Raw genomic sequence first — 24,038 nt, forward strand, 5'->3', positions numbered from 1 at the left:
GGCTTGAAATAAAAGTTCATATGTGCAAGATAGACTATAATGTACACTGTATGTGCTAATGTAATTCAAATATTAAGTTGAAAAAATGAAACACGAATTAAACATGACGAATTCATTTGACAGGAGACTGAGGGTTTGGAGCAGAAGAAACAAAGCTTGCAAGAAGAGATTCAGCAGCTGCAGCAGGCGAAGGATGAACTAGAATTCATCCTAGAAGCTCACAGAGCGGTCTGTCGACTTCGTTCAGCATCTCCTCCGGATGTGAAACCCGTGATAAAGCCAGAGCTTCCGACGGAGGATCAATTCGCCGCTGCGGCTGCAGCTGCAGCCGCCGCAGCCGAAAGCACGAAGCGCGAGTCGGTGAACGTCGCAACGAGACCAAATAGACCGAACTCTTTGCCGGTTGGCTTCGACAATAACAATCGACCAAATTCCCTGTCGATCTTCAGCGAACCAAAAGAAAGGCCGAACACGCTTACATTTAAGACAGTTGAAACACCATCGTTCATGAAACCATCGTTGGACGTAGCGGGGATGCCAATCACCACGCCAACTAGCGGCATAGCGTTTAATTTCGAGTCGTTGATGGAAGGCGGGACCGGCCTTACTCCAGTTTCAACACCATTGATACCTTCTTGCTCGACGCAGCAAAGAAACAACCTGTCCGCCGTCGATCTCAGCTCTCCGGATGCAAATCCGCCGAAACTAGTGAGTTTGTGACGCCAAGACGACCTCGATTACGGATCGAACGAGGATGATCCCGAATGAGATGATTTTATGAGATGATGTTGTGAGATTCTGGTAACTTTTATACAAAGAAGATTTTCTACTAGAACCACACATCGTGAAATTCAGTATTTGCGTTTCTATTATAGATTCACGCATCGTAAAGTAAGCTTGTCGAACACATTTCCATCTCTGTAAGAACTTTGGTAAAATTGTCTTTGAGGCTAATAAAAAGGAAAAAGAATAAAAAAGGAAGAAGGAAAAGAATGAGATTTTCCTTGTTAGTAGCGCTTTAAGAACGCATTAAACCGCGTGAACTTTTGGAAGAAGAAGCAAAGTATCTTTTTGCATCATTTAATGAATTATGATTGACACGCGAGTGTGTCTAGTGATATATAATATTATATATTATACGTAATTGTATTTAACTTTTGCGAACGTTTTTACACAGACGAATTAGGATTATGAAAACCATGCATCGTAACATTGCAACAATTTCTTTTTCTGTTTTTTTTTTCTTTGTAAGAGATTTTCGTCGTAGCCCGGCGAAAAATTTATTTTTTACCTATTACGTAACATCGACCGAGGAGGTATAGCGTTGTTTAGGAATTTAAAACGTTCGATTTTAGCGCTCAAAACCATTACGTAGATTAAGGAGGACGCGTATACGATGGCCATCTTTGATTGCGCTCATGATTTTTCACATCATGTGTATATAGCACAATTCAAGGCTAACGAACTAGCGGCTCGATGACGAAATGATGTATGTGTGTATACCTATACACGTATATATTTTTTATTGAAAATTTGGTGAATGTTATGTGCCTCGTATTTCCGATAAATAAAAACCGCATCGAATCCACTTGCGGTTAACGCATATTAACGGAACATTTTTATGTGCAACTGACGTGTTTGCAAATCTCTCACCCTATAAATGTAATCCCTCCATACATATAATATATATACATACATATATTTTACTATGTATGACATTTTTGCATGATCTTTAAGCAATATTAATATATTTATGCGCGGCTGCTGTTTACGAGGCTGGCCGGTGTTATTTCGATAAGACTTTTTTCTTTCTATTACTTTGTTCTTTATTGTTTTCTTTCCTTTTTTTTTTGTTATTATATATAACTACGCATGTGTATATATATATTCTTAGAGAAAGAAATCGTTTTACGAGCTGCTCGATTTCAGTCACGTGATCGGCGGCCGCGATAGATGATCGTAAATAAGAAAAGAAGAATTGTAACGCATCACCGGAAAATGCTGCAATATATTTTGATTAGTGCGAACGAATAAAAGAACAATCGAATATGTAATTTTGTCCAAGAATAATAACAATGTGTTTTAATTTTTGTGTATCATACTGTTTACTTCACTTTAGACGTACAAGTCTTGACAAATGAGAAATTCGCACATACGACTGCTCTTTTCTCGTAAACCCTGATCTTAATCCTTAAGTAAGTTGAAAATAATTTTTATAGCGATTAGTTTCTATCTTTGTACAATTAAATCACTAATATCTTAAAATACAACAGATATTTGGTATAAATAATATTGCATATTGTATGCTGAGAAAGATACCTTTTTTATTTCACGTTTTTCTAATAGAATTTTCTAAATATTCTAATAGAATCCGGTAACTCTTTTAATCGCTTCTGCTTCGTTCATCGAATCCATTACTTCGTAATGGTCAAATTCTAACGAGAACGTTGCATGCCCTGATGAGATTATTCTTACTGCTTTTGAGTATCCTAGTAACTCGACTAATGGAACAAGGCAGTGGACCACCTGTTTTCATCATTTAAGTTACATTAGTCTCTCTGACCTCAATTTTACTATTGCCTTAAAGGAAAAAAAAAATACATTACCTTGTTTTGTCTATAGGTATCGATATATTTTACTTCTGCACGTCTTTTCGGCAGGTCTTTCATGATGACACTTAAATATTCCTCAGGCACCACAATTTCGACTCGCATTACAGGTTCTAGAAGTGTAACTCCAACATCCTTCATCAACTGAAATACATATAGAGAACGATAAGTAAATAGGAAAGAGCTTTTAAAAAAGTAAGGGTCGTGAGTAATTTAACAGTTTCAGAGGAAGATTTAGAAAGGTTTTAAAGTATTTCAAGCCATTCAAGGAGGAATTTAAGAGCTCTAAGTAATATAAAGGCTCCAGGGAATGTTCAAAAGATGTACTTAAATTATTTCAAGCATCTGAGAGTCTTTGACAAATTAGAAATTGTTAAGCAATCAAAAAATCTAGAACTCAGATTGTAAACGTTAAAGATGTTGCAAAACATTTTCTAGAGGATCTGGTTATTTTTAGTCGGAATTATTTTTATAGATTACATATACATTACTTATATTTATAAATATTTTATAAGTCACTTATCTCAATATATGTAGCTACATTCCAATATAGTTACAGTATAGTTTCCAATACATCAATACATCAATATAATTAAATTCCAAATAAGTAAAAATAACAGTGACTTAATTAAGCTTCGCTACAGAAAATATTTCGTATTTTTTCAATGAATTATTCTTCCAATAAAAGATATTGTTTATTCTATTATTCCCTCTTTTTAAACTATCCTTATCAAATTTAATACCATATTTTTTCATTTGACGAGAAAATCCTTGTTTCTATCGTTAATGCAATCATTATTTCTATTGTCAACGCTAGAAATATCTCAAACGATTGTTCTCTTTATCAACTGCGTTAACTTAAAAAAAAAACATAATTCCAAATGAACAGCCATTATATTGAAATACGCTGCAAGAAAACAAACGAACGGAAAGATGTAAATCCTAAAGTAACAAAGTCACATAAATACCTAACATTTTCGTGAAATAATTTTGTAATTTCATGGTTGATGGATATGTGTCTGTCTTGTATAGTATCAGTGACAAACCCTTAGAGTATTGGAGCAAGCAGCAATCTCAATCGGGTCGTATTCGTAAAATCTTAGATTCAGATTTATTAGAAAATGTAGGTTACGTTCAATGAACATCATTCAAGTTTATTTAGTTGAGCATTGAATTTTAAGTTAATTTTATGGTAAATGATGCACAGGTTATCGAGATACAGGACTTTGAACAACCCCATGGATATGGCACCTCCATCATTTGTCCCTCTGATTCCTCCCAATTCCTCAATATTGAATTACCAATTTTAGTTGTGGTTATAAAGAACCTAAATCTCCATTGTCGTCTGCAAGTGCAGGTAATTATGGAATATTCTGAGTATAATTTCATATTAACGACAAATCTTTCATAAACTTCTTCCAATACCAATAAGTAGTCAATTCTTTTGTGATCCGAACAACACTCAACATTTTATCTCAACTAGTATTTTAATAATTAATTTTTTAAGGATGTTTTTGTAATCAGGTGTCTAATTAACATATGTATATCGAATTAATACAAGTAAATTCTCTACTGTAATTTGATATAACCCCATAAAGGGTTAATTTAATTTGGCAAATAAAAATTAAAAGTTGCCTAAACAATATAGTGAATAACCTACAACATAATATCTGTTGATACAAAAGCTTATGCATTAAACCAGGTGGCAGATAACCAAAATTGCCAGCATCATTTTCAATTTACGAACGCGGAGTCAGAAAAACAAAACTCCAAGGGTGTCATTTGTCGCGTCAAAGTAAAATTTGAGACCGGTTGGAATAAATTAGAATTGGACCTATCGAATCTAACGCAAACTGCCTTCAAGCAACAATATGCTATAACTCAGAGGATTCAAATTTGCGGTAATTGTCGTTTGCGCAGAGTATACTTTATAGATAAGCACTACGAAGACCAAGAAATTTGCCCTAAATTATACCACAAGTTCTTGGATTCTTATATGTTGAAGTGGGGCATAAAAAGCGTAGAAAGATCTACTCAAACTAACTCAAAAAGAACAAAGAATCGAGTCAAAGGAAACAACAACATCAGGATCTCAAAGCACTTCAGTGCTGATAATTTAAGTAGCGGAGAAACTAGTAGTGCAAAGAATTCTAATCTACAGAAAATAACTGACGAGGATTTTTTGAGAAATTTACAGATTAAAACAGACATAATAATTAATGAATTTTTTGACAGGCAGTCCACGAAACTTCCACGTGTCTTAGAATTAAAACAGAACACCACATTGAAACCGTATGCTTTTCCAATCTTAACCTCAAAACAGAAATCCTTCAACATTGGAATATCTGAAGATACATTGAAGAAAATCGGCGTTCTTCGGACGTTTACAGAGACCTATATATGCAACGAGGACAAACGTAAAGAGACTAATGTTCTAAAAATTATACGGGATAATTGGAAACACAGATACTTTTTCCCTCAGGAAGAATCATTGCCTAACAACGGTTTGTCCGAACAAAATACAAAGAGAACGATGTTGGAACGTAAACCGAAATCTCTGCTTCTATTGTCTGAATTAAAATCTGCGAAAGAAAGAAATTTAGGGTTGCCAAAAAAAAGCATTGAGGTGATTAAACGTAACGAAAGCGATACGGTTATCAATTAATTGTCAATTAATGTAATAATAAATAATTTAATAGAAATAGAATGTTGTTTCTTCCGTTTATGGTTGGTACTCCTGTAGGTAGACTCAGAAATGGCGATAGAGTACCAAAGCTTCTATTTCATGTACCCTATTATGTTCTCCCGCCATTCACAACTTAGATTATTTCCTTTATTATGTCTTATATGTACGTAAGAAAAATAAAAATCATAAGAATATTTTTACCTGTCGAATACACTGTGAAACAGCAGCATTGATTAACGATGGCGTGGTACCAGATCCATATTCTAAACTATGCAATTTAACGCCCATATTTACGACCGGATAACTTAATTTCGGCCCGTGTAAAAGAACTGATTTAACACCATTCCTCACTGCCTTCATTATATGTGCCGGTATAGCATTTAAGCTATCACCATAATTCTGTGATTTATCTAATAATAAAGTCTCCTTTTCTTGGTAGTTCGGTATCAACGACATGATTATTGTAATTTTTATATTAGCGCTTCCTATCTTATATTCAGTCGAAAAGGTATCTAAAATAGGTTCCTTTATAGTTTCTCTATAGGAGATTTGCAAAGGACCTAAATCAGCATCGACCTTGTATTCGGTTCTAATTCTTTCTTTGATAATTTCTAAATGCAGTTCACCCATTCCTCCAAGCACGATTTGACCTGTTTCTTCATTTTGAGTTACTCTTAAACTTGGGTCTTCTCTTTCGAGTTCCTGAAGAGCCTTCTCTAAAAATGTTTGCGTAGATAATGATGGCGCCTCAACTGAACAAAAAAAGACTGGCTCTAACGTCCTAATATTGTTGTCAAATATTTTCTCTACGTCTTCCAGTGTAACACCTTTCTCTGTCCTTAGTCTCTTTTTTGCTTGTTCTGTCGTTGTTTGATCGGTCGTTACTAAATCTCCAGCTGTTGTACTTTTTAATCCCGTTATGGCTGCAATATTGCCACGTGTGATCTTCGGTATTTCTTGGTACTCGTCAGCGTACGCGATATACAATTTTTCTACGAGTTCCTTTTCTTCTTTGCGGACGTTATATAACTTCATGCCTTTTCCTACGCTGCCGCTATAAATTCGAAAAAATGTAATTGGTCCCTTTTGCTTATCGTGGACGACTTTAAATGCCCTGGCGCAAAGTTTGTCATCAAAACAACGGTAATACGCAGAAGATTTAGTTTTATTGGGTGATGGTAAATACAAGAGAACACCGTCCATTAAAGGTTGAACTCCAATATTTTTATAAGAACTACCTAAGAGCACAGGAACACCTTTTCTACTAATAGTTGATCTGTGCAAGGAATCAATTAACATTTGTGGAGTTACTGCATCCAAAGATTCCTGTTCTATTATTATGTTAGCTAATTCATCATCCATGTTGGATAATTTATCTGTTAAGCTTCTACGTTTCTCATTTGCCATCTCCCATAAAGTTGTATCTTCATTCTCAGATAATTTTACTCTGGAATATTTCATACCCATATCTTTCTTTGCAAAGATCAATTTTTCTAAAGTAATAACATCCACAATTCCTTCTAAGTTTCCTTTCTCTTTAATTGGAAATTGCGTCGGTAATACTTCTGTGTCTAACTTGGATTCAATAGATTTTAAACTACTGTCAAAATTAGCATCTGCCCTGTCCATCTTATTTACATAAATAATTCTAGGAATATCATATCTGTCAGCTTGTCTGCAGACTGTTAATGTCTGAGCTTCAACACCTGCACTTCCATCTAATATGACTACTGCTCCATCTAATACTTTTAAGGTTTGCTCCACTTCCATAGTGAAGTCAATGTGTCCTGGAGTGTCGATTAAATTAATACGGTAGTTTTTCCATTGAAATGTCACTGCTGCAGAAGTAATGGTTATACCGCGCTGACGTTCTTGATCCATATAATCTGTTACCGTATTCCCATGGTGAACCTCTCCCATATGTTTAATGAGACCAGAATAGTATAACATTCTTTCTGTGGTAGTGGTTTTGCCTGAAAAACCATCGTCAGTATTGTAAATTCATTAAAATAGAGATTTTTATAGGTTATCTATAAAAAGCATATCACAAACGAACCAGCATCGATGTGTGCCAAAATTCCGATGTTTCGAATTTTCGTGATTTCCTGTTCTCTATGTTCATTCTTTACGACTATTGTGCCTTTTGATACATATCTTTTTTGAAACTTGTTACACCATGGACGTTTTATTAGCCAAGATGTAAACATGATTTCTAACCTACACGTTTTTGTACATTCGAAATTAAGGGCAAAGTAGAATCACGTGGAGAATTATTATGATTTTGGGATTTATTTAGATATTGAAAATAAAACTAAATCATTCAAAATACTATAATATTGTTTAATTATTTATTATACTGTTTGTAAACTATTACTTATATCTAGCTTTAATAGTTCTTTCACAGTAGTAGCTATTAAATTTTTTCCATTTCCTTCTTTGTAAAGGATGAAGTAAACCACCTCCAGGAGCTCTCCTTTGCATTAATCCTAAGCATAAGTGTATCAATTTATTTACTGTAGATTGGAAATTGCATTGCTATGATTAATCTACCAACCTGCATATTGAGCCATTAGGATCAATGAACTAATTCTCTTTTGTTGCATCTCGCAAAGACCTGTAATCCTACGTGGTAATATGCATCCGTCTGATCTAACAAATTGATTTAGGATAAGTACATCCTAAAAGATTCAGTTTAATTATTCAGAGACAAGGAAGATCGTAATACAACAAGATATTAAACTCTTACTGTATGTTTAATGTTAAGACCAGAAGAACAAATAGGACATGCCCCGTTTTTAGGTTTTAAGAACCGCCCTTCATATGGGTCTGGTTTAATCACGGCTTCAATAGTTAATGTTTTTCCTTCTTTCTTTTCTATGACTAAATTCAAAATTATAGGTTAGGTACATCAATTCAAACAATAAATGATGTTATACCTTAATAAATGTAATCATACTCACTTTCCTTAATACGCGTTGTTGAAGATAACGATATATTTCTATTCTGTCCTATCGATAATATATTTTTTCCTAAGTAATTTAAGATGCGATACAACGTAGCCATTTTAACAATATTTATAAGATGATCTCCGTTATCGTATAAAAAAAAGTGTATGTACTTCGTTATAGTATACAAAAATTATTAACTGTGTAAAATTATTATAAATTAGTAACTATTTTGCTATAGAAATACTTATATGATATAAATTATTATTTATTTACAATTATTATATGTGATTTGTTCTATTGGAGATGAGATATGTTAATTATATGATTGAAACAATATTTTATGCTTACTAAAGAAAGATTCTTTTAATGTGAAAAAATATCAGTTTTAATATTATTTTATAAACGAATAGTTTTCTTATAAATAAATCGGAGAATGTGTACAGTAACTTATGGATGTTTATTCGTTACCGGTGAATCGAAGAATCTTATTGGTCCATTCTTCTGTGCCATTTGTGAAAAGTGTCAGACGACGTGGCTGATGAAAGATGGAACCCGTACCGCATAATGTAGCTTAAAATTTTGTAAGATCACGAAATGTCATATAAAATTATCCATTTATAAAAGTGTTTTTAAGTAACTAGTTTTTTTTTGTATTGTTGCTACTTTATTTAATGTTATAAACGTATTACTTTTATCATAACTATGGGGCTGTGCAAGTGTCCGAAAAGAAGAGTTACAAATCTGTTTTGTTTTGAACACCGTGTCAATGTTTGTGAACATTGTATGGTTACGAACCATCCAAAGGTATAGTATTCTATTTTTCATAAAACAACTTGCAAAGAATGTACTTTGACGAAGAAATCATGAACAAATAATTTTCACTAATTCTCCAGTCAAAGTAATTCTCGTCCTTTTTTTCATCTATATTAAGATTACTTAACTGATAAATATTTATATTTTTTTCAGTGTATTGTTCAATCGTATATTTTGTGGCTACATGACCATGATTACAATCCAATATGTACATTATGCTCAGTAAATTTAAGCGAAGGAGATTGTGTTCGGCTAACATGCTATCACATGTATCATTGGGCATGTTTGGACAAATATGCCAGGGAGTTACCAGAAACTACAGCACCTGCAGGATACACATGTCCAACTTGTAAGGAACGCATATTTCCTGACTCAAAATTGGTTTCTCCTGTGGCAGATGTGTTGAGAGAAAAGTTAGCAGGAGTAAATTGGGCACGAGCTGGTTTAGGTTTACCTTTGGTATGTATTATATTTAAATGTACATAATAAAATACATAACATACATATACAGAACATCTATGTATTGAAATTATCTTTTATAGCTCAGTGAAGACAGAGAGCAAAAACCAGAACAGGAGCATCCTTCATTGAGAATTGAGACCACTTCGTATCAGAACCACACATTAACAACTTCATCACCATCAACTGCTACATCACGTTCTGTTAGCAATGTTAACTCAGTTCACAGTAACATAAATAATGTGCATTTAAATAATCAAAAGGTTGGACCACCTTATTCAATTGTAAATATCGATTCATCCATGGGATTGTCACAGTCAACATCAAGAAAAGTTTGCGAAGCATATGACGATCCAAAAGAAATATCATTTGATCATGATGAAAATAAATACAGAAGAAAGCCTGCCATCGAATGGTTCTTAAGGTGGTGGAAGTTGATAGTTAGCCCACCAACGCGACGTAGAAATACACCCAGTCCGCAATACAGGAGATATACGGTGCTAGGAATCATGGTAATATTAGCTTTCATTGGAATGTTAATTCTATTCTCGTGGCTTGGACGAATGGCTACAGACGGCGATCCAAGTTACGATCTCCGCGCGGACCCGAACATTTTAGTTGCTGATAAACCCGCTGGTATTTAATATACTCCACATTTCAAAGCGATGTTTGAAGGAAACTGTAGGAGTACCACATAAATGAAGACATATATAAATGAAGCTTGTAAGATAATGTAATAATTTTGGATTATAGTCGAACGAATATGTATTCACTGTCTTATGATTTCATTCTAAAGAAATAACTAGCATAAGATATAGTATACTGCTAGCCAATATTTGTTAATTTTTATGTAAAGTATGCCTTAATATTAAGCTGTATATTTCACTCTGTAAAGACTTATAAATTTACAAGAAATTTTCTGTAATGATTATATGAAAGAGTTTTTTATACTATCATGTGCAAAATTAAACGAAAGAAAGAAAAGAATGTTGCTAATATCATTTCGACTAATAATAGGAACGAACTGTGTGCAGACAAGATTTTGTAACTGTCATAGAAGTGACACTAATTAGAAACGCGCTACTTTGTTGTTTATGTTGTTATGTTTATTTTAAAACGGTATTATAGTTTATTTAAAACGTCGATTTTGTAGTATTGTTTCCAACATTTTTTCGATCGAAAAACCGGGAATGTGTATACGTTAAAAAGCAAATCTTTTAAGTTGTGCTTAGTAACATTAACAATATAAGATTGCCGTAGCAGCATTTAGAAACTTCATCGTATTCCATTTATTCATACATTGTGTGACATGTTTACAATTCAAATCAGAGTCTGGCAACCGAACCGAGAGAAATATTCGTTCATGAAATATTAATACCTCTTAACAGATCAAACTCTGGCATATCGAACCAATTTTATACGAAAAGAAACTAGTTTATAGAAAAAGGAAAGAAAACCTTTATTTTTGTAATAAATAGAAATATTATATCATGCTTATATGATCGTTAAATTTTACTTTGCTTTTGAGTTACACACATTTTGTGTATTACATGGCGTATTACCGTTGGAATTTTGAGAGGATCCATCGTGAAGCATTGTGAAAGAGTGGGGATATTTAGGTTTCTTTCTTTCTGCACGCGTCCCATAGCAGCCATTTGTGATCAAGACGAGAATATCACCACTTCGTCTCTTGTGTGTGTTTTTATTCATCCTTCTGATTCTTACCGCTTATACGTAGTGATATAAGTGATTCTATGGTGATTTCCATATTGTGAATTCATATATTAATTACCACAGACATTAATTAAAGAGACATTAATACGAGTACATTCTTATTAGTAAACAGTTATACTGTTATAATTCGTAAAATCAGAACCTTGATCCTACTATTATTTGTATAAATATTTCACATATATCATATTAAAATTTTATCTGCTTCTTTTTACTGTGTGAAGTGTATTATATCCGTAGTCTTTCTCTTTTTCTCTGTCTCTTTACAAGGATTTTATACATACAAATAAAGTATAGAGAAACATAGAATTAACTTATCCGAACAGTGCCATCTGAGAGGTGAAATATCTGTAAATTTGATACCGTATTAATTTTAAAATGGGATTATTTGGATTTATCAAGAGGTACTCTGGGATATTCCTAGCAGATGTAGCGACTTCGATAGGCCTTTATTATTTATGGAACAAGGGACATAAGTACTTGGTTCCAACGGTGTCCTTATGTGGTATCGGTAAGAACATAATATTTATTATAATTAATTAGCTTTTATTTAATTTAAATTTTTTATACGAAGCAGATAAATAAAACAAAAGAAACCAAATAAATTTTAAATCATGATAAGATATATTACTATAATGAAATTCGTATCGGATATATCTTTGAATTGTGAATTAAACGCATCCATTTAAGTATATCAGAGAGGAAGTCCTCTCTAACTATACATACATAGACGCACATTTTATCTTCCTTTCTATTGATCGGTAGGCTGGGTCTATCAAAATGCGCCATCAGCGGGAAGGTCAATGATTCAATATAACTACGATACTTTGTTATCTAATTGTTTCATTAGTTTAGTCTGGTTTAATACATTCAAGTAGCAAATTAAAAATTATTGAAAAATTTTAATAAAAAAATATGACACTATCTTTATCGAATTATAAATTCACACGCTCCGTGCCGCGTGGGGCGGATATTTTCATTTCAGCCATTTGGAATTTTAGGATAGAGTAAATCTTCAACTATGTGTTTATTAAAAGAATTCTTTAACCGTTTGAGTGCCAGGGGTCTTTGAAAAAACAGAGTCGAAAAATCCCAAACAGTGCCATAGCGCTTGTCTTAATCGATTGCGAAGAGAAACAAGCGGCGCAATAGCGCTCGTCATATTTGTTATTTTTATGAAATATATCTATATTATTATATATGCGTACTATTAATTTATAAATATTTCAAGTTTTATTCAATAAAAATTATTAAGAAGATAACGATGAAATACAAAATACCGTCAGTCGTCCGTTATGTTCAAATGTACTGGGACTTTTTGACACAAAATTTGAACAGCGTGGTCGCGCTGCTTGGGATTCAAACGGTTAAAAATTAAATTTATTGCTTTGATGTCTAATACATTTTAGACAACGCATCCTATTCTTTATAATTATGTTGTTTGCACTATTGAAAAAATTGCAAGGTATTAGTAAATCTATCAGAAGCAAAACTATTAATCGTAATAATGTAGGGCGTACGCCTCACGCAGGCTGAACGGAAAGTAATCAAAAATCGGTCCGGCACGGAACGTGTTATAACATACGTTATTAAGATGTGGAAAAGGATTTTTCGAATAATCTTTCAGGTGTTTCTTACCTATGTTGCCATCTAAAATCTCGAGACAAACTGACCTCGAATGATGTGATTGTCATAACTGGCTGCGGTTCAGGGTTAGGATACAGTTTGGCTCTGCATTGCCGACAACTGGGGGCAACTGTAATAGCGGGTGTATTGCAAATGGATTGTCCCTCGGTTCAAAAACTAGAAGATGAAGGAGTAATCGTTTTTCCTTTAGATCTCATGGAACTGAATAGCACTACAGGTTTCACGGATTCCGTTCGTCGTACTATAGCGGAAAAGAGATTAGGTAAATTACTTAGCACGATCAAGTCTATGATTACAATGAATGTGCATACTAACATGATTCCAACAGATGATACATCTAAATACTGAGATGTACACACTCATAAAAATCTATACAGGGTACTATGAAATACGTGCAAAATATTTGTAGGGTCAATTCTAGACATGAAAATGCTAGAAATATATGTACTTGTACTAATGAATCATCAGACAAGCCATTCTCTTCCTCACTCACACTTCATATTTCTCGCTCTGATATGAATATATGAGTCTCTCAGTACAACTTATTAATTTCTTATTTTCATTACATACCAAAATATAAGATTGGTATCCAATTTTTAAAGAACAGATTACTCACTGCTATGAGCTTATTTATTATATGGAGATAATATAAATACTAGCAAATTGCAAGGTAAGCTAAAATATAGAATTTTTATCATTACTTTCCTTTTCTGCTTTTGGCTTTTGAGCGGCTCATATAACAGCTGAAATACTAATCATATCTTGTGTCCCTTGTTTCATTTCATGGATCTCAGGTAACTGCGGTCACTAATATAGGTAACATGTAACCATAGTCTAAGAAAGATATATTAACCATACAAATTGTTAATAGAGCATTCGAATGAATTTGGGTAAATTTGGGAAGAATGTTGATTGGTTTAAAAGAAAAAACAAATGAAACGAGTATACCTATATAATAGAATATCGATTCCAGTGTTACGATGTGTAATCAATAACGCAGCCGTGATGGTCTTCGGTGAATTCGAATGGCAAACGTATGGGCAGCTTAAGAATCAGTTGGAAGTTAACTTCCTTGGTGCTATGATAGTCACACAAGAATTGATGCCGATTATCCGCGCCCATTATAGTCGGATTATCGTAGTCTCAAGCCACTGTAAGACGCAGCCAATTCCAGGAGCTTCGGTTTATAGTGGAACCAAGGCTGCTATTAGCGCCTGGGCCACTGGCCTTAGGGTGGAGTTGAAGAAGTATGGCATCAGTGTTGTTTGCGTCGTTCCTGGTAACCAAGGCATAGCATTTTACAAATATAATTACAAGATTCTTCCATAAAAAGAGAGCAGTTTTATGCAAAAAATATTTTGCTATGCTTTCTACTTGTGTACGATAAATTATTTGGAAATTTAATGTAATAAGAAAATTATTTGTAAATGTACTTAAGGGGAAGCATTCTTTTGTTGAACGTTGAAAAATTTAACAATTTCCATGAATTTTTTTCGAATTTTTTTGGTACGTCTAATATTGAAATCTTTTTTGTAGCTTATTTAGTTACTTGTTCGTCATATATAACTATTTTTTATACAGTTTTAATTAATTGTTTCTTGGTTTCATCTCGTCCGCAATAAATGCGCATCTAACAATGTATCTCGCTGGTGTAGATGATTAGAGCACTCAGAGTGAACTAAATTAAAAAGCTCAAGTTATATCAGTGTGTTTATCGTTATTGTCCTTAACAAAGTAAATAATTTATGTTGGAAATTAGCAAAATAGCGAACGCTTAAATCACAAATTCCGAAATTCAATTCTCTTTTCGGTAATTATTAAATGAAAAAGGTATGATAAACTTCACATGAAAATATAATTTTGGTAAGAACGAGAGCTAGTGAGTCGTGGAATAACGGGTAAAAATCTCAAAATTTTTACCGATTATTTCACATCTTATCAATTCTCGTCAGTACCAAAATTACACTTTTATGTTGAGTTTATAATACCTTTATTTAACGATTACCGAAAAGAAGAATAAAATTTCGGAGTTTGTAATTTAGGCATTTGCTATTTTCGTAAACGTAATTACTACATAAATTATTATTATAAATTATTATATTATTATTATTACAACGTAAATTATTTACTTTGATATAAACGATAACGATAAGCATATTGTTTAGGATCCCTTTTGAGTTTTCCAACCATCCTGTATATATAGAAAGAATTAGACGCACCATCACTTTGAAAAAAATTCATGAAAATTGTTATATTTTGTTTGTAATGTTCATAGGAGAATGCCCCCTTAATGATAAACTTTTAATTTCCAAGAAAGTTTGTATTGCACAAGAAATATGGAAAAAATTCTATTTGACAAATCATATTTAGAAATTGTATATATATGAAATTTATAAAATCGTTTAACTTACACGTGGTGTAGGTTCCTTCATTAGAGAGAGCAATATATTTACCCGACAAGCTGACCACTTTGAGGCGATGAAGTGGGTGATGCCCAAGGAGGTAGAAAAGTTTTATGGTGAATACTTATATAGATATATGAAATATTTCACGACCCTGGTGAAAAATACAACTGTGCAAACGGTACGGGACGGTCGTATTTATGAAATCTTCGAAGGCGCTCTTCTGGACAGATATCCATCGGCAACTTACAAGTATGTCTAGCAATAAAAATAAAACTTTAATTATGTTGAAACAATTAAGAAATTAATTAAAAAACTTTCTTTTTATCGAACATATAAAAAAGGAAAATATAAGAAAATTTTAAAAATTTAGCGTAATAAAAAAATACGAAAATAATATGGTAAATTAAAAAATGAACTTTTGATCGTACTGAAATATTCAAATTTTGAAACGATTAAAAGAATTAATTGGGGAATATGCATATATATTTTTTTTTACCGATAGAGAAGAATTAATTTTAAGAATCTAATGTAGTACGTTGAAAATTATTATAATTAAGAGTATAGCGCATGCACGATTTTAACTAAATGAACGGAATAGTAGACGCGAGTGACGATTTTTATCGACTGAAGTGTTAAAATTCAATCGAATACAATGTTGTTAAGGGAACGATTGCCACTATCTCGTCGGTTGATTAGTGATAAGCATCTTAAAAAGTATTTCTTACTATATAGTACTTGAGCTAACATCTGTATTAGAACAGCTGAATTCTGATATAATGGAAAAAATGAATCATATATCGATCATAAATCTTTTTAAGTTTTATTACATAGCTAAGGGTTGCTAATATTATAATGTTTATTCAAATGTCCATTTAGGAATGAATCATGGCGTTATGCGATTTACCATACCTTGTTCACAATCACACCAACCTTTTTGCGTGATCGACTGGTCGAGAGGTTCGTACATGCCCCTGCATGGACGAAAGAGGATGCTGCAAAATCTGTGGAATGCACCCAGAAAGCGATGAATCGATTGTATGATAGGTACAGTGGGAATGCTTAAGAGATCACGCAAAGAATAAAAATGAAATTCAGAAGAAATCTTGATCTCAATATTAAAAACAAATGAAGAAAATGAAATTGTAATGTGTTTTTTCGCATAAAGGCAGAAATAAAATGCAAAAAAAATTGATATTGTTAAATTAATTTTTATTATTATTTATTATATGTTTAGTGTGTCAAAAGTTAGTGTATACTTTCCGTTTCTTTCGTATCTCCTATAATCTTTTTTTTTTTTCGTCGTGTGTATCTACCTTTGGTATATCGTTAAAGTTTAAATATTAGGTTGTTCCAAAAGTTTCTTTTGTTTTATAAGGAAATGCTAGATGTACAAGATTTTTTGCTTTATATTATTTTTTCAGTTGTCTGAATTAAAAGCAGATTCTTAATTTGTAATTAAATTTTTCTTTGCAACGTTACGTGACTCAGTGACGATTGAAATATCGGCACATGTAACTAGTCATATCTGGAGAACTTTCTTGATAAAATAATAATTAGTTATAACACAAAAAGTCAATGCGAAATGTTTGTAAAGTACACAAATGTTTCTCGACACCTGCAATGAAATGATTAATCGTGATTATCAGTTTAGGTGTAAAATATGATTTTTTTCAATTGAATGGACACGAACGTTGATTCAATACTTTCCAAACGATCTTATCGATAAATAGAACAACAAACATAATTTTCTGGTCGGCAGGTGTCCATTTGAAGTGTTTTCAAAAGTCTACAATGATAATCGTTTCTGATGCCTGACTCTCGATTAGATAGTAACCATCAATAAATACCTATTCACGGTCCTGTGATTTTCAGTTACTTCGAACAGTGAAACGAGCAGCACATACCAAGAAGCAAAAATGGCAATCCTCACCTATGGTACGTATATCGTTATTAGTACTATTCACAGACTCTAAACACTAACATCTCGAACTTTCATCTGCTTCTATTAACTTATTATTCACTCTTGTACATACTGTACATTTTATAAATATAACATGGCAATTTACATCTATTTCTATTTATCTATTATATACTCTTGTACAAATTGAACATTTGTCCGTTTTACAAATTTTATAAGTTTGGAAAATCGATTTAATTTTCTTAAAAAACGATATCCTTTTTTATGAATATCTTGTTATGTGCTAATTGTTACTTGCTAATATACCAATACTTTAATAATATGTTAATATAATATGCCATTATTCAAGCACACAGGTACACGAACAAGAATTTCCTACTAAAGCAACATTATAATTTAATTGAATGTCGAAAGTATGGTCACTTTTTGTCGCAGTATACGTCTTCGCGGTGCTCTTCATCGCCGATTCGATGCAATCATCATACGTGCCCTGTAATGCCGGTCCATCCCCCGTGAGCGTGGAGATCTTGGGATGTTCCTCTTTGCCCTGCAGTTTAGTGAGAGGAACGACCGTTGAGGCTAAAGTTGTTTTCCATGCTGGTAAGTAGAGTAACAAAGTATAACTGAAAAATAGATAAAAAGAACATTAAAATAAAATTAAGGTACAACGTATATATCAAATTTGAAATGAAATAGTGATCAACTTCACCGAGATTACTTGTATCGTTTCTGAATAGTTGATTAGAAGAAAATTGATCCTGTATCTTAATATTAAAATTAAAGGGTTTCCAGAAAATAGAGCTGAACAAGTTAGTTTCTAAACGGCTCAAGTTTTCTATTTAAATTGAAAGATTAAATGTAAATTATTTGTTTCCATTATCTTGCCAGGGAACTATAGAAGAATGTTGACGATGTGTTTGTGATGCCAAAAATAAATTGCTTATTTTTTATTCTAATTCCAATAATTTATTACAGTCGAGAATGCAAAATCCCTGAAGCCAGTAGTAGATGTCCAACTTGGAAGTAGCCATATCCCATACCTATTACCGGAACAAAATGCCTGCAAGAGTCTTGTAAGTGGACAGTGTCCATTGCAGAAAGGACAATCAGCTACCTACCTCTTGAAAATGCCCGTTCAAAAGAGCTACCCAAGGATCACTCTGACTATCCAGCTGTCTTTGGTTGATGAACAAAACAAACCCCAAGTATGCTTCAAGATCCCAGCAAAGGTTGTCGACTGAACTATTTGACGGACTACTATTGAAATCATTCTTCGATTCGATGACATACTTATGTTTCTCTTAAATTGTTATATCAAGTGTTAAATATATTGTAAGAATCAAATATCTATTTTTAATTCACCTTACTGAACGCGCTGTGCATATTTTGTCTTGATCGATCCTTGAACAACGTTGATCAATTTGCAGTTTTTATTGATCCTTTTGATCATGTAGAAATATCCGTAAATATTCGTTACGATATAATATTAATATATTATAACGTTAGATTTAAACATTAGATTCAACTAGAATCAAACATACGATAAACATTTATTATACACGATATAGTACCACCCCAGAATAATTTATTTATAATTCTCAATGAGAATTGATTGTAAAATTCTTCCAAATAAGAAAAAAAAAGAGAAAGATTATAACGTTAAAGGAGTTTGCCAAAGAAGATTTATTTTCGAGAAGGATGACGATGAGATGTCGTAATTATAAGATAAAGGAATTTTAACTTTTAATTTGAAAGATAAGAAGATATTTAAGTTAGCTGCACTTTTATGGTATTCTTGATAAAAATTTATTTTACCATCGATCCTATTGTATTGGGTAGCTCGGAAAGTTCGTTCCGATCTTTGAGAAATTTCGTCGACATGATAGATCATGTTGAAAAGTTTTTCGCCGAAAAACCTGAGAGGTTCTGCAAGCATGGAATATTCAAATTGCGTGAAAGATGAAGAAAGGGTGTGCAACAAAATGGCACCTATATAATTCGATAAATGTACATCGAATCGAAATGTAAATCGGAACGAACTTTCCGGGCGACTTAGTAGTATCGTGAAATACTCGCGTGGAACTCAATGAACTTGTAAGGTATACGAAGTACATAACGCATCGACCCGTTCGTGGCTTTTTCCGAAAAAGGAGATGCCTGGGAAAGCGCTGTATTGATTTAGTTACTCTAGATTTTTTTCTTTTATTATTTAATTTGTACTTTACAATTTGTCCAGCTGGACATTTGGTAAATAGTTACTCTAGTTGTAATTTGTTAGTTTATTAACAAATAGTGTTAGTTAATTAGTTATAGTTTTTGTGTTCTATCATCTGTAAAGAAATAGATAAATGCATATATATATTTATTTATTTATTATTATATATATTATATATATTATTTATATTACTAATTATATTTATATTTATTTATTTTTTGTTATTATGTATATTATATATATTATTTATATTACTTATATATATTATATATATATAATAAAATCCCTATAATATTTTCAGAATTTAGATTTGATCGAGTTTAGATGATATTTGTAATAAATAGAACTCTTTTGTGGGAAATTTGGAAAGCTTGAAAGAGTATTCTGTTATAGATGACTCAACGGGCAATTAAGGAAATTCCAGGAGGCAGGGGAGAAACGGTTTTGTGTGAGGATTGTGCGTTGCGAAGATACGTTCAGCGGGAAACGGGACGAAGGATGAAAATTTAGGGGGTTTGGGCGTAAACGGTCCCGGAGCACTCCCGATAAGCGTTAAGCGCGCCAACGTGAAGTTTTAGTCGCGAAGTCCGATACTACCCTGCCACTTCCCAGAAAAGTGGCGGGGTGTTCATGAGAATTTCTCCACGTATAAAAAAAAAAAGGAAAAAAAGAGGGTTTGGGCGTATACCTGACCCACATCTCTACACAACGATCGATCCTGTGTGGTTGCATCCCTCTGACGGATATCTAGTAACATCTTTGAGCGCACTCCTAATACGAACAATTGTCACTCGCAAATCAGAAATTTGATAAAACCGTTTCTTCGAAGATACTGAGAACAATAATAAACAATAATAAACGAGGATATATGCAAAGACTTAAAAATACCAACAGTCAAAGAAAAAATCGGTAAATACACAGAAAAATACAAGGAAAGAACGGCAACACATTGAAACCAGCTGGCTGCTGAACCGAGCAAAACTCTCATAGAAAGAAGTCAAAAAAGAAAACACTCCACTGACCTTACTAAAGAAATAAAATAGTCAAACTCGAAGATAGTATCCCGTTGGGGGTAGCCATCCACATGTTATTTAGCAATTAAGTTAAGAAAATTTACCAAATGTCCAGCTGGACAAATTGTAAAGCAGAAATTAAATAAAAAAGAAAAATCTTTTCTTGAATTTTGAATGTATTGCGATTCGTATTTAAACTTCCATATCGAATTTCTTGACTCAAATTGTTATAAATAGCTGTCAGAAATATTTAATGCAATAAACCTGTTATATAATAAATTTATATAACCTAGAATAACTATTTCATCATGTGTGTTTTATAATAGTAATACTTGTGGCATTGATTCCTACAAATAATTTTTAAAACCTTTTGTATCATTATCTTATATAAACACAAAGCTCTAGTATTATTTTGTTGAATTAATTTCGACCAATTATCACGTCTTATACCTAATATAATACTTTATATAATATTTACGGATTAATATTACATTATATAATATTTATTATATATTTATTATATTATTATAGTATATTATTATGTTATATAATATTTATCTAGGTTTTATTGATTCCATTTGTTGTACCTTGTTAAAAATTTCTGAAATAACGCGACAAACTATAATAAAAGGGAAGTAACAGTTCACGTGTACGATATTTAATTTCACGATTAAGTGAATTATGGCCGAAAATTGCATCGATCACGAGAAAGAATTTCCCGATGCGATGAAGCCTTGTATACGTGACCAGTTTGATGGAAATTTATTGAACATTCATAGTATACCGGATAATTTCGTTGGAAATTTTGCTCCACGGGTTACCAATTATTTCCACCCTTTACTTTATTCGTGATTTATGGCAGCAGCACATTATTACGTGTGAGACAAGATGTGGAAACATTAAGGCAAGAAAGATATCACAATAGACCTTAAATTGTACATAAAGGGGTTGAGATAAAAGTGATGCATGTACGTAAGATGAGTCGTGTCGATACAAGATTACAAAATAAATTCTACAATCGATGACTATACACATGTCTTTTAAATGTATGTTATTTAAATATTTCTCATAATCGAATTTTTGGAGAATTATAAGACAAATTATTTAACTTCACTGAAATAATCCTATCTTATCCTACTCATGAATGTGTGTGTAAGTATATAGATGGTAGCTCCGAAATGTTCACGCGAATCGGTCAATTTAATCAAATTAGTCGATTAGTCATACCAAAAATACACAAGCTGATAAGTCAAGTATATCGTACTTTAAATAGAGAGTGTGTGCACTTTGCGTCAATCGTTTACAAATTTGTCATTTGGCCGATTGACCGCCTCTTGTCCTTGACATTATTCCATCTGGCGGATATCCACACGAATGAACAGTCAACCTACCAGATAAAATAGAAACAACGAAGCTCGTATTACGCCCGCGTGCACTTATATGCACCGATATCGCGTCAAACGCATTCGTGAATAAGAAGAAAATTGCAGTGTATGGCCGTTTCTGTTTTCTAAGCCTCAGAAAGAGAACACGAGTGAAAAATGGATTTGTCAACCCACACAAGATTCGTAGTTTTTCCTTTGTGCTTGCAACCCCGTTCATAAGTATCAGAACAGCTTTTGAACCCGTTTGCACAGTTGAGCTAATATTTTTTTTTTTTATTATTATTTAATTTGTATTTTACAATTTGTCAAGCTGAACACTTGGTAAATAGCTAATATTATTAGTGAAATTTGATAAATTATCAGTCAGAAATTACCAATAATTAAATCTAAATAATTAAATGTCAATAATTAAATGTATACTAATAAATCTTCTTCTATAATAATAACAAATTCGGTAATAAATCAAATAATGTTTTACAAATCAATTTTACAATTTACAAATCATTTACAAATTATCCTATTCGATATAAAATTATGAAATCTACCATCTGTAGCTTGTCAATTGTTTAATATTATTAGTTAGCAAATTATCAAGTAAGAAGATCCAGATAAAAATTCCTAAATAATAGTTTTAATAATTTCCTGATAAGCCTCACATATAAGTAAGACAAGATTAGCCTCAGGTTTGTAAGTGTCCTAACATTTATGAACGATAGCGTATCTCTTTTTTCCTCCATTTTCTTCCCTATCTCCGTCTTCTTATGTCTTCCACTTCATGGCACGCGTACATAATACTGGTACCAGCGAAGGTCTGTCAATAATGATTCAGGAGTTGGGCGTGCCTTGCATATGAGAATCGGCCCGAAAATAAACAGGTCGCGCGCAACGCCGACATAGATGCCTTGAAACCGTGTCCCACTCTATGCACGTGTAATTTCGCAGAAGGTGCGACCGAGATAACGCGATACGAAGATCACCGAATGCTATAAAAGAGAAAAAAAGATCAGCAAATCTTGTTCCTATGACAGAGAGAGAGAGAGAAGAAGCGCAATAGAAAAAAAGAAATGGAGCCCCCATTTCTTTCTAAACTCGACATCAGAATGTTTAAAATAATTGGAAGATTCTTAAGATACAATCATCCAAACAGTGGCTCAGGAAATTTTATATGAATATATGATGTGCATTATACGAAACTTTTTGAAACTTGCAATAAATATATTTGGAAATTTTATAAAATGAAACAAGACTGATCCATATAAAAAGTATTGATATACAATACTAGTAGTTACAGGTATCTATCTTCGCTGGATCAACAACAAGATAGTTACGAAAGTTATTAGTTGCTGTTTGTCAATTTTTACATCTGTTTTTAATTTGTTAATTCATAAAATTATATATTTATACATACCTTATTTTTTAAATGAACTGGTATATAGGCCTAACAAATCATTTAAAATACCTACGAGGAAGAGATAAGAAGACAGTATCCAAATGCAAAGAAGTATGATTTATATGTACATATATACTTAGCTTCTCTTACAAAACTGCTACTTTCCACGAGGACGTTTTCGCTAGTAGCATCCGATGGTAATGCATCGGGTGAAAAATGACTCGGCTGATACATGCGTGCACGGGTGCAGAGATCTTGTATAAAAGATTAATAGAACAGCTGTTTTAACGTATTACGAATGGCTATGTAGATTTTTGTACTCGAAGAATATTTTGGAAGATGTTGGAGATAATCGGAAACGATTTTGTTTCGATTGATCTTTTCTCTTTATTAGACCTTAATAGTTATAAAGGCAATAAATGCAATTTTAATAACATAGAAAGAATTGGCGATTGAATGTTACTATAATACTTTAATACTACTGAATATTAGAACTATAGAGAGTAGGAAACTCAGCTTATCATTAAACTGCTTATTTATAGCAAAGTTGGCGGTGCACAGAATGTATATAATATAAGAAAATATATGCAATATCCAAAATATGGTGTATTTTGTAATAAATTAAAACAATTTTCTATCAAATTTTCATACTTTTAATTATATTCTCAAAAATATGAATTTACATAAAAATTTGCAATTTATTTATTATGTGTCTTCTATAATCTTCAATTTGATAATAATATCTGTTTTAAACGCCATCTGTAATAGAATTATGTGTTACAACTACATTGAGAACTTTTCACATACCAGTGAATCTAT

The 24,038-nt window shown here is 32.5% G+C and overlaps 6 protein-coding genes across 10 annotated transcripts in view; 5 read left to right on the plus strand and 1 right to left on the minus strand.

The window, feature by feature from the left end:
* The window catches only part of kay (transcription factor kayak), a 35,232-nt gene extending 33,136 nt beyond the window's left edge, over positions 1-2,096 (plus strand). For all 3 annotated transcript variants that reach the window (XM_069125572.1, XM_069125571.1, XM_069125574.1), the window contains exon 3: positions 124-2,096. In XM_069125572.1, coding sequence (XP_068981673.1) covers positions 124-720 — 597 coding nt within the window. In that variant the 3' untranslated portion in view covers positions 721-2,096. The remainder of the gene's footprint in view (positions 1-123) is intronic.
* Positions 1,270-8,571, minus strand: LOC138186059 (ribosome-releasing factor 2, mitochondrial). The gene is made up of 8 exons (XM_069125569.1): positions 8,256-8,571; positions 8,042-8,175; positions 7,850-7,973; positions 7,670-7,781; positions 7,352-7,512; positions 5,497-7,268; positions 2,607-2,753; positions 1,270-2,526 (listed from the first exon to the last, which is right to left on the minus strand). The coding sequence occupies exons 1-8, from the start codon at positions 8,356-8,358 to the stop codon at positions 2,362-2,364; spliced, it is 2,718 nt and encodes a 905-aa protein (XP_068981670.1). The 5' UTR covers positions 8,359-8,571; the 3' UTR covers positions 1,270-2,361.
* LOC138186060 (uncharacterized) lies at positions 3,507-5,466 on the plus strand. Its single transcript, XM_069125570.1, has 3 exons — positions 3,507-3,732; positions 3,817-3,966; positions 4,312-5,466. Exons 1-3 carry the CDS (start codon positions 3,610-3,612, stop codon positions 5,272-5,274), a joined length of 1,236 nt encoding a protein of 411 aa, XP_068981671.1. The 5' UTR covers positions 3,507-3,609; the 3' UTR covers positions 5,275-5,466.
* A 201-nt stretch (positions 8,572-8,772) lies between the features above and the next one.
* Positions 8,773-10,283, plus strand: LOC138186064 (zinc finger protein-like 1 homolog). The gene is made up of 3 exons (XM_069125579.1): positions 8,773-9,047; positions 9,210-9,515; positions 9,599-10,283. The coding sequence occupies exons 1-3, from the start codon at positions 8,946-8,948 to the stop codon at positions 10,157-10,159; spliced, it is 969 nt and encodes a 322-aa protein (XP_068981680.1). The 5' UTR covers positions 8,773-8,945; the 3' UTR covers positions 10,160-10,283.
* Positions 10,284-11,173: 890 nt separating this feature from the next.
* Positions 11,174-24,038, plus strand: part of sro (SDR family oxidoreductase shroud) — a 169,065-nt gene continuing 156,200 nt past the window's right edge. Inside the window, exons 1-5 of one of the 3 annotated variants that reach the window (XM_069125577.1) lie at positions 11,174-11,757; positions 12,874-13,155; positions 13,867-14,172; positions 15,316-15,547; positions 16,175-16,440. In XM_069125577.1, the coding sequence (XP_068981678.1) occupies positions 11,625-11,757; positions 12,874-13,155; positions 13,867-14,172; positions 15,316-15,547; positions 16,175-16,361 (1,140 nt within the window). In that variant the 5' untranslated portion in view covers positions 11,174-11,624 and the 3' untranslated portion in view covers positions 16,362-16,440. Of the gene's footprint in view, positions 11,758-12,873; positions 13,156-13,866; positions 14,182-15,315; positions 15,548-16,174; positions 16,501-24,038 lie in introns of those variants that run through there. The other 2 variants (XM_069125575.1, XM_069125576.1) reach the window with 2 other exon arrangements.
* Positions 17,084-18,560, plus strand: LOC138186068 (NPC intracellular cholesterol transporter 2). Its single transcript, XM_069125589.1, has 3 exons — positions 17,084-17,233; positions 17,652-17,816; positions 18,192-18,560. Exons 1-3 carry the CDS (start codon positions 17,215-17,217, stop codon positions 18,455-18,457), a joined length of 450 nt encoding a protein of 149 aa, XP_068981690.1. The 5' UTR covers positions 17,084-17,214; the 3' UTR covers positions 18,458-18,560.

This window comes from Bombus flavifrons, chromosome 13 (genome assembly GCF_040668555.2).
Source record: "Bombus flavifrons isolate JBK064 chromosome 13, iyBomFlav1_principal, whole genome shotgun sequence".
Lineage (NCBI taxonomy): Eukaryota > Metazoa > Arthropoda > Insecta > Hymenoptera > Apidae > Bombus > Bombus flavifrons.

Excerpts from the sequence above, each read along its gene's own strand:
- LOC138186060 (XM_069125570.1), top strand. The coding sequence starts at position 3,610 with ATGGTTGATGGATATGTGTCTGTCTTGTATAGTATCAGTGACAAACCC. Across the intron at positions 3,733-3,816 it reads ATTCAGATTTATTAGAAAAT|GTTATCGAGATACAGGACTT; the intron begins GTAGGTTACGTT and ends AATGATGCACAG. Across the intron at positions 3,967-4,311 it reads ATTGTCGTCTGCAAGTGCAG|GTGGCAGATAACCAAAATTG; the intron begins GTAATTATGGAA and ends GCATTAAACCAG.
- LOC138186059 (XM_069125569.1), bottom strand. The coding sequence starts at position 8,358 with ATGGCTACGTTGTATCGCATCTTAAATTACTTAGGAAAAAATATATTA. Across the intron at positions 2,754-5,496 it reads TTTCACAGTGTATTCGACAG|TTGATGAAGGATGTTGGAGT; the intron begins GTAAAAATATTC and ends TATGTATTTCAG. Across the intron at positions 2,527-2,606 it reads ATACCTATAGACAAAACAAG|GTGGTCCACTGCCTTGTTCC; the intron begins GTAATGTATTTT and ends TGATGAAAACAG.
- LOC138186064 (XM_069125579.1), top strand. The coding sequence starts at position 8,946 with ATGGGGCTGTGCAAGTGTCCGAAAAGAAGAGTTACAAATCTGTTTTGT. Across the intron at positions 9,048-9,209 it reads TGGTTACGAACCATCCAAAG|TGTATTGTTCAATCGTATAT; the intron begins GTATAGTATTCT and ends TATTTTTTTCAG. Across the intron at positions 9,516-9,598 it reads CTGGTTTAGGTTTACCTTTG|CTCAGTGAAGACAGAGAGCA; the intron begins GTATGTATTATA and ends TATCTTTTATAG.
- LOC138186068 (XM_069125589.1), top strand. Across the intron at positions 17,817-18,191 it reads TAAAGTTGTTTTCCATGCTG|TCGAGAATGCAAAATCCCTG; the intron begins GTAAGTAGAGTA and ends AATTTATTACAG.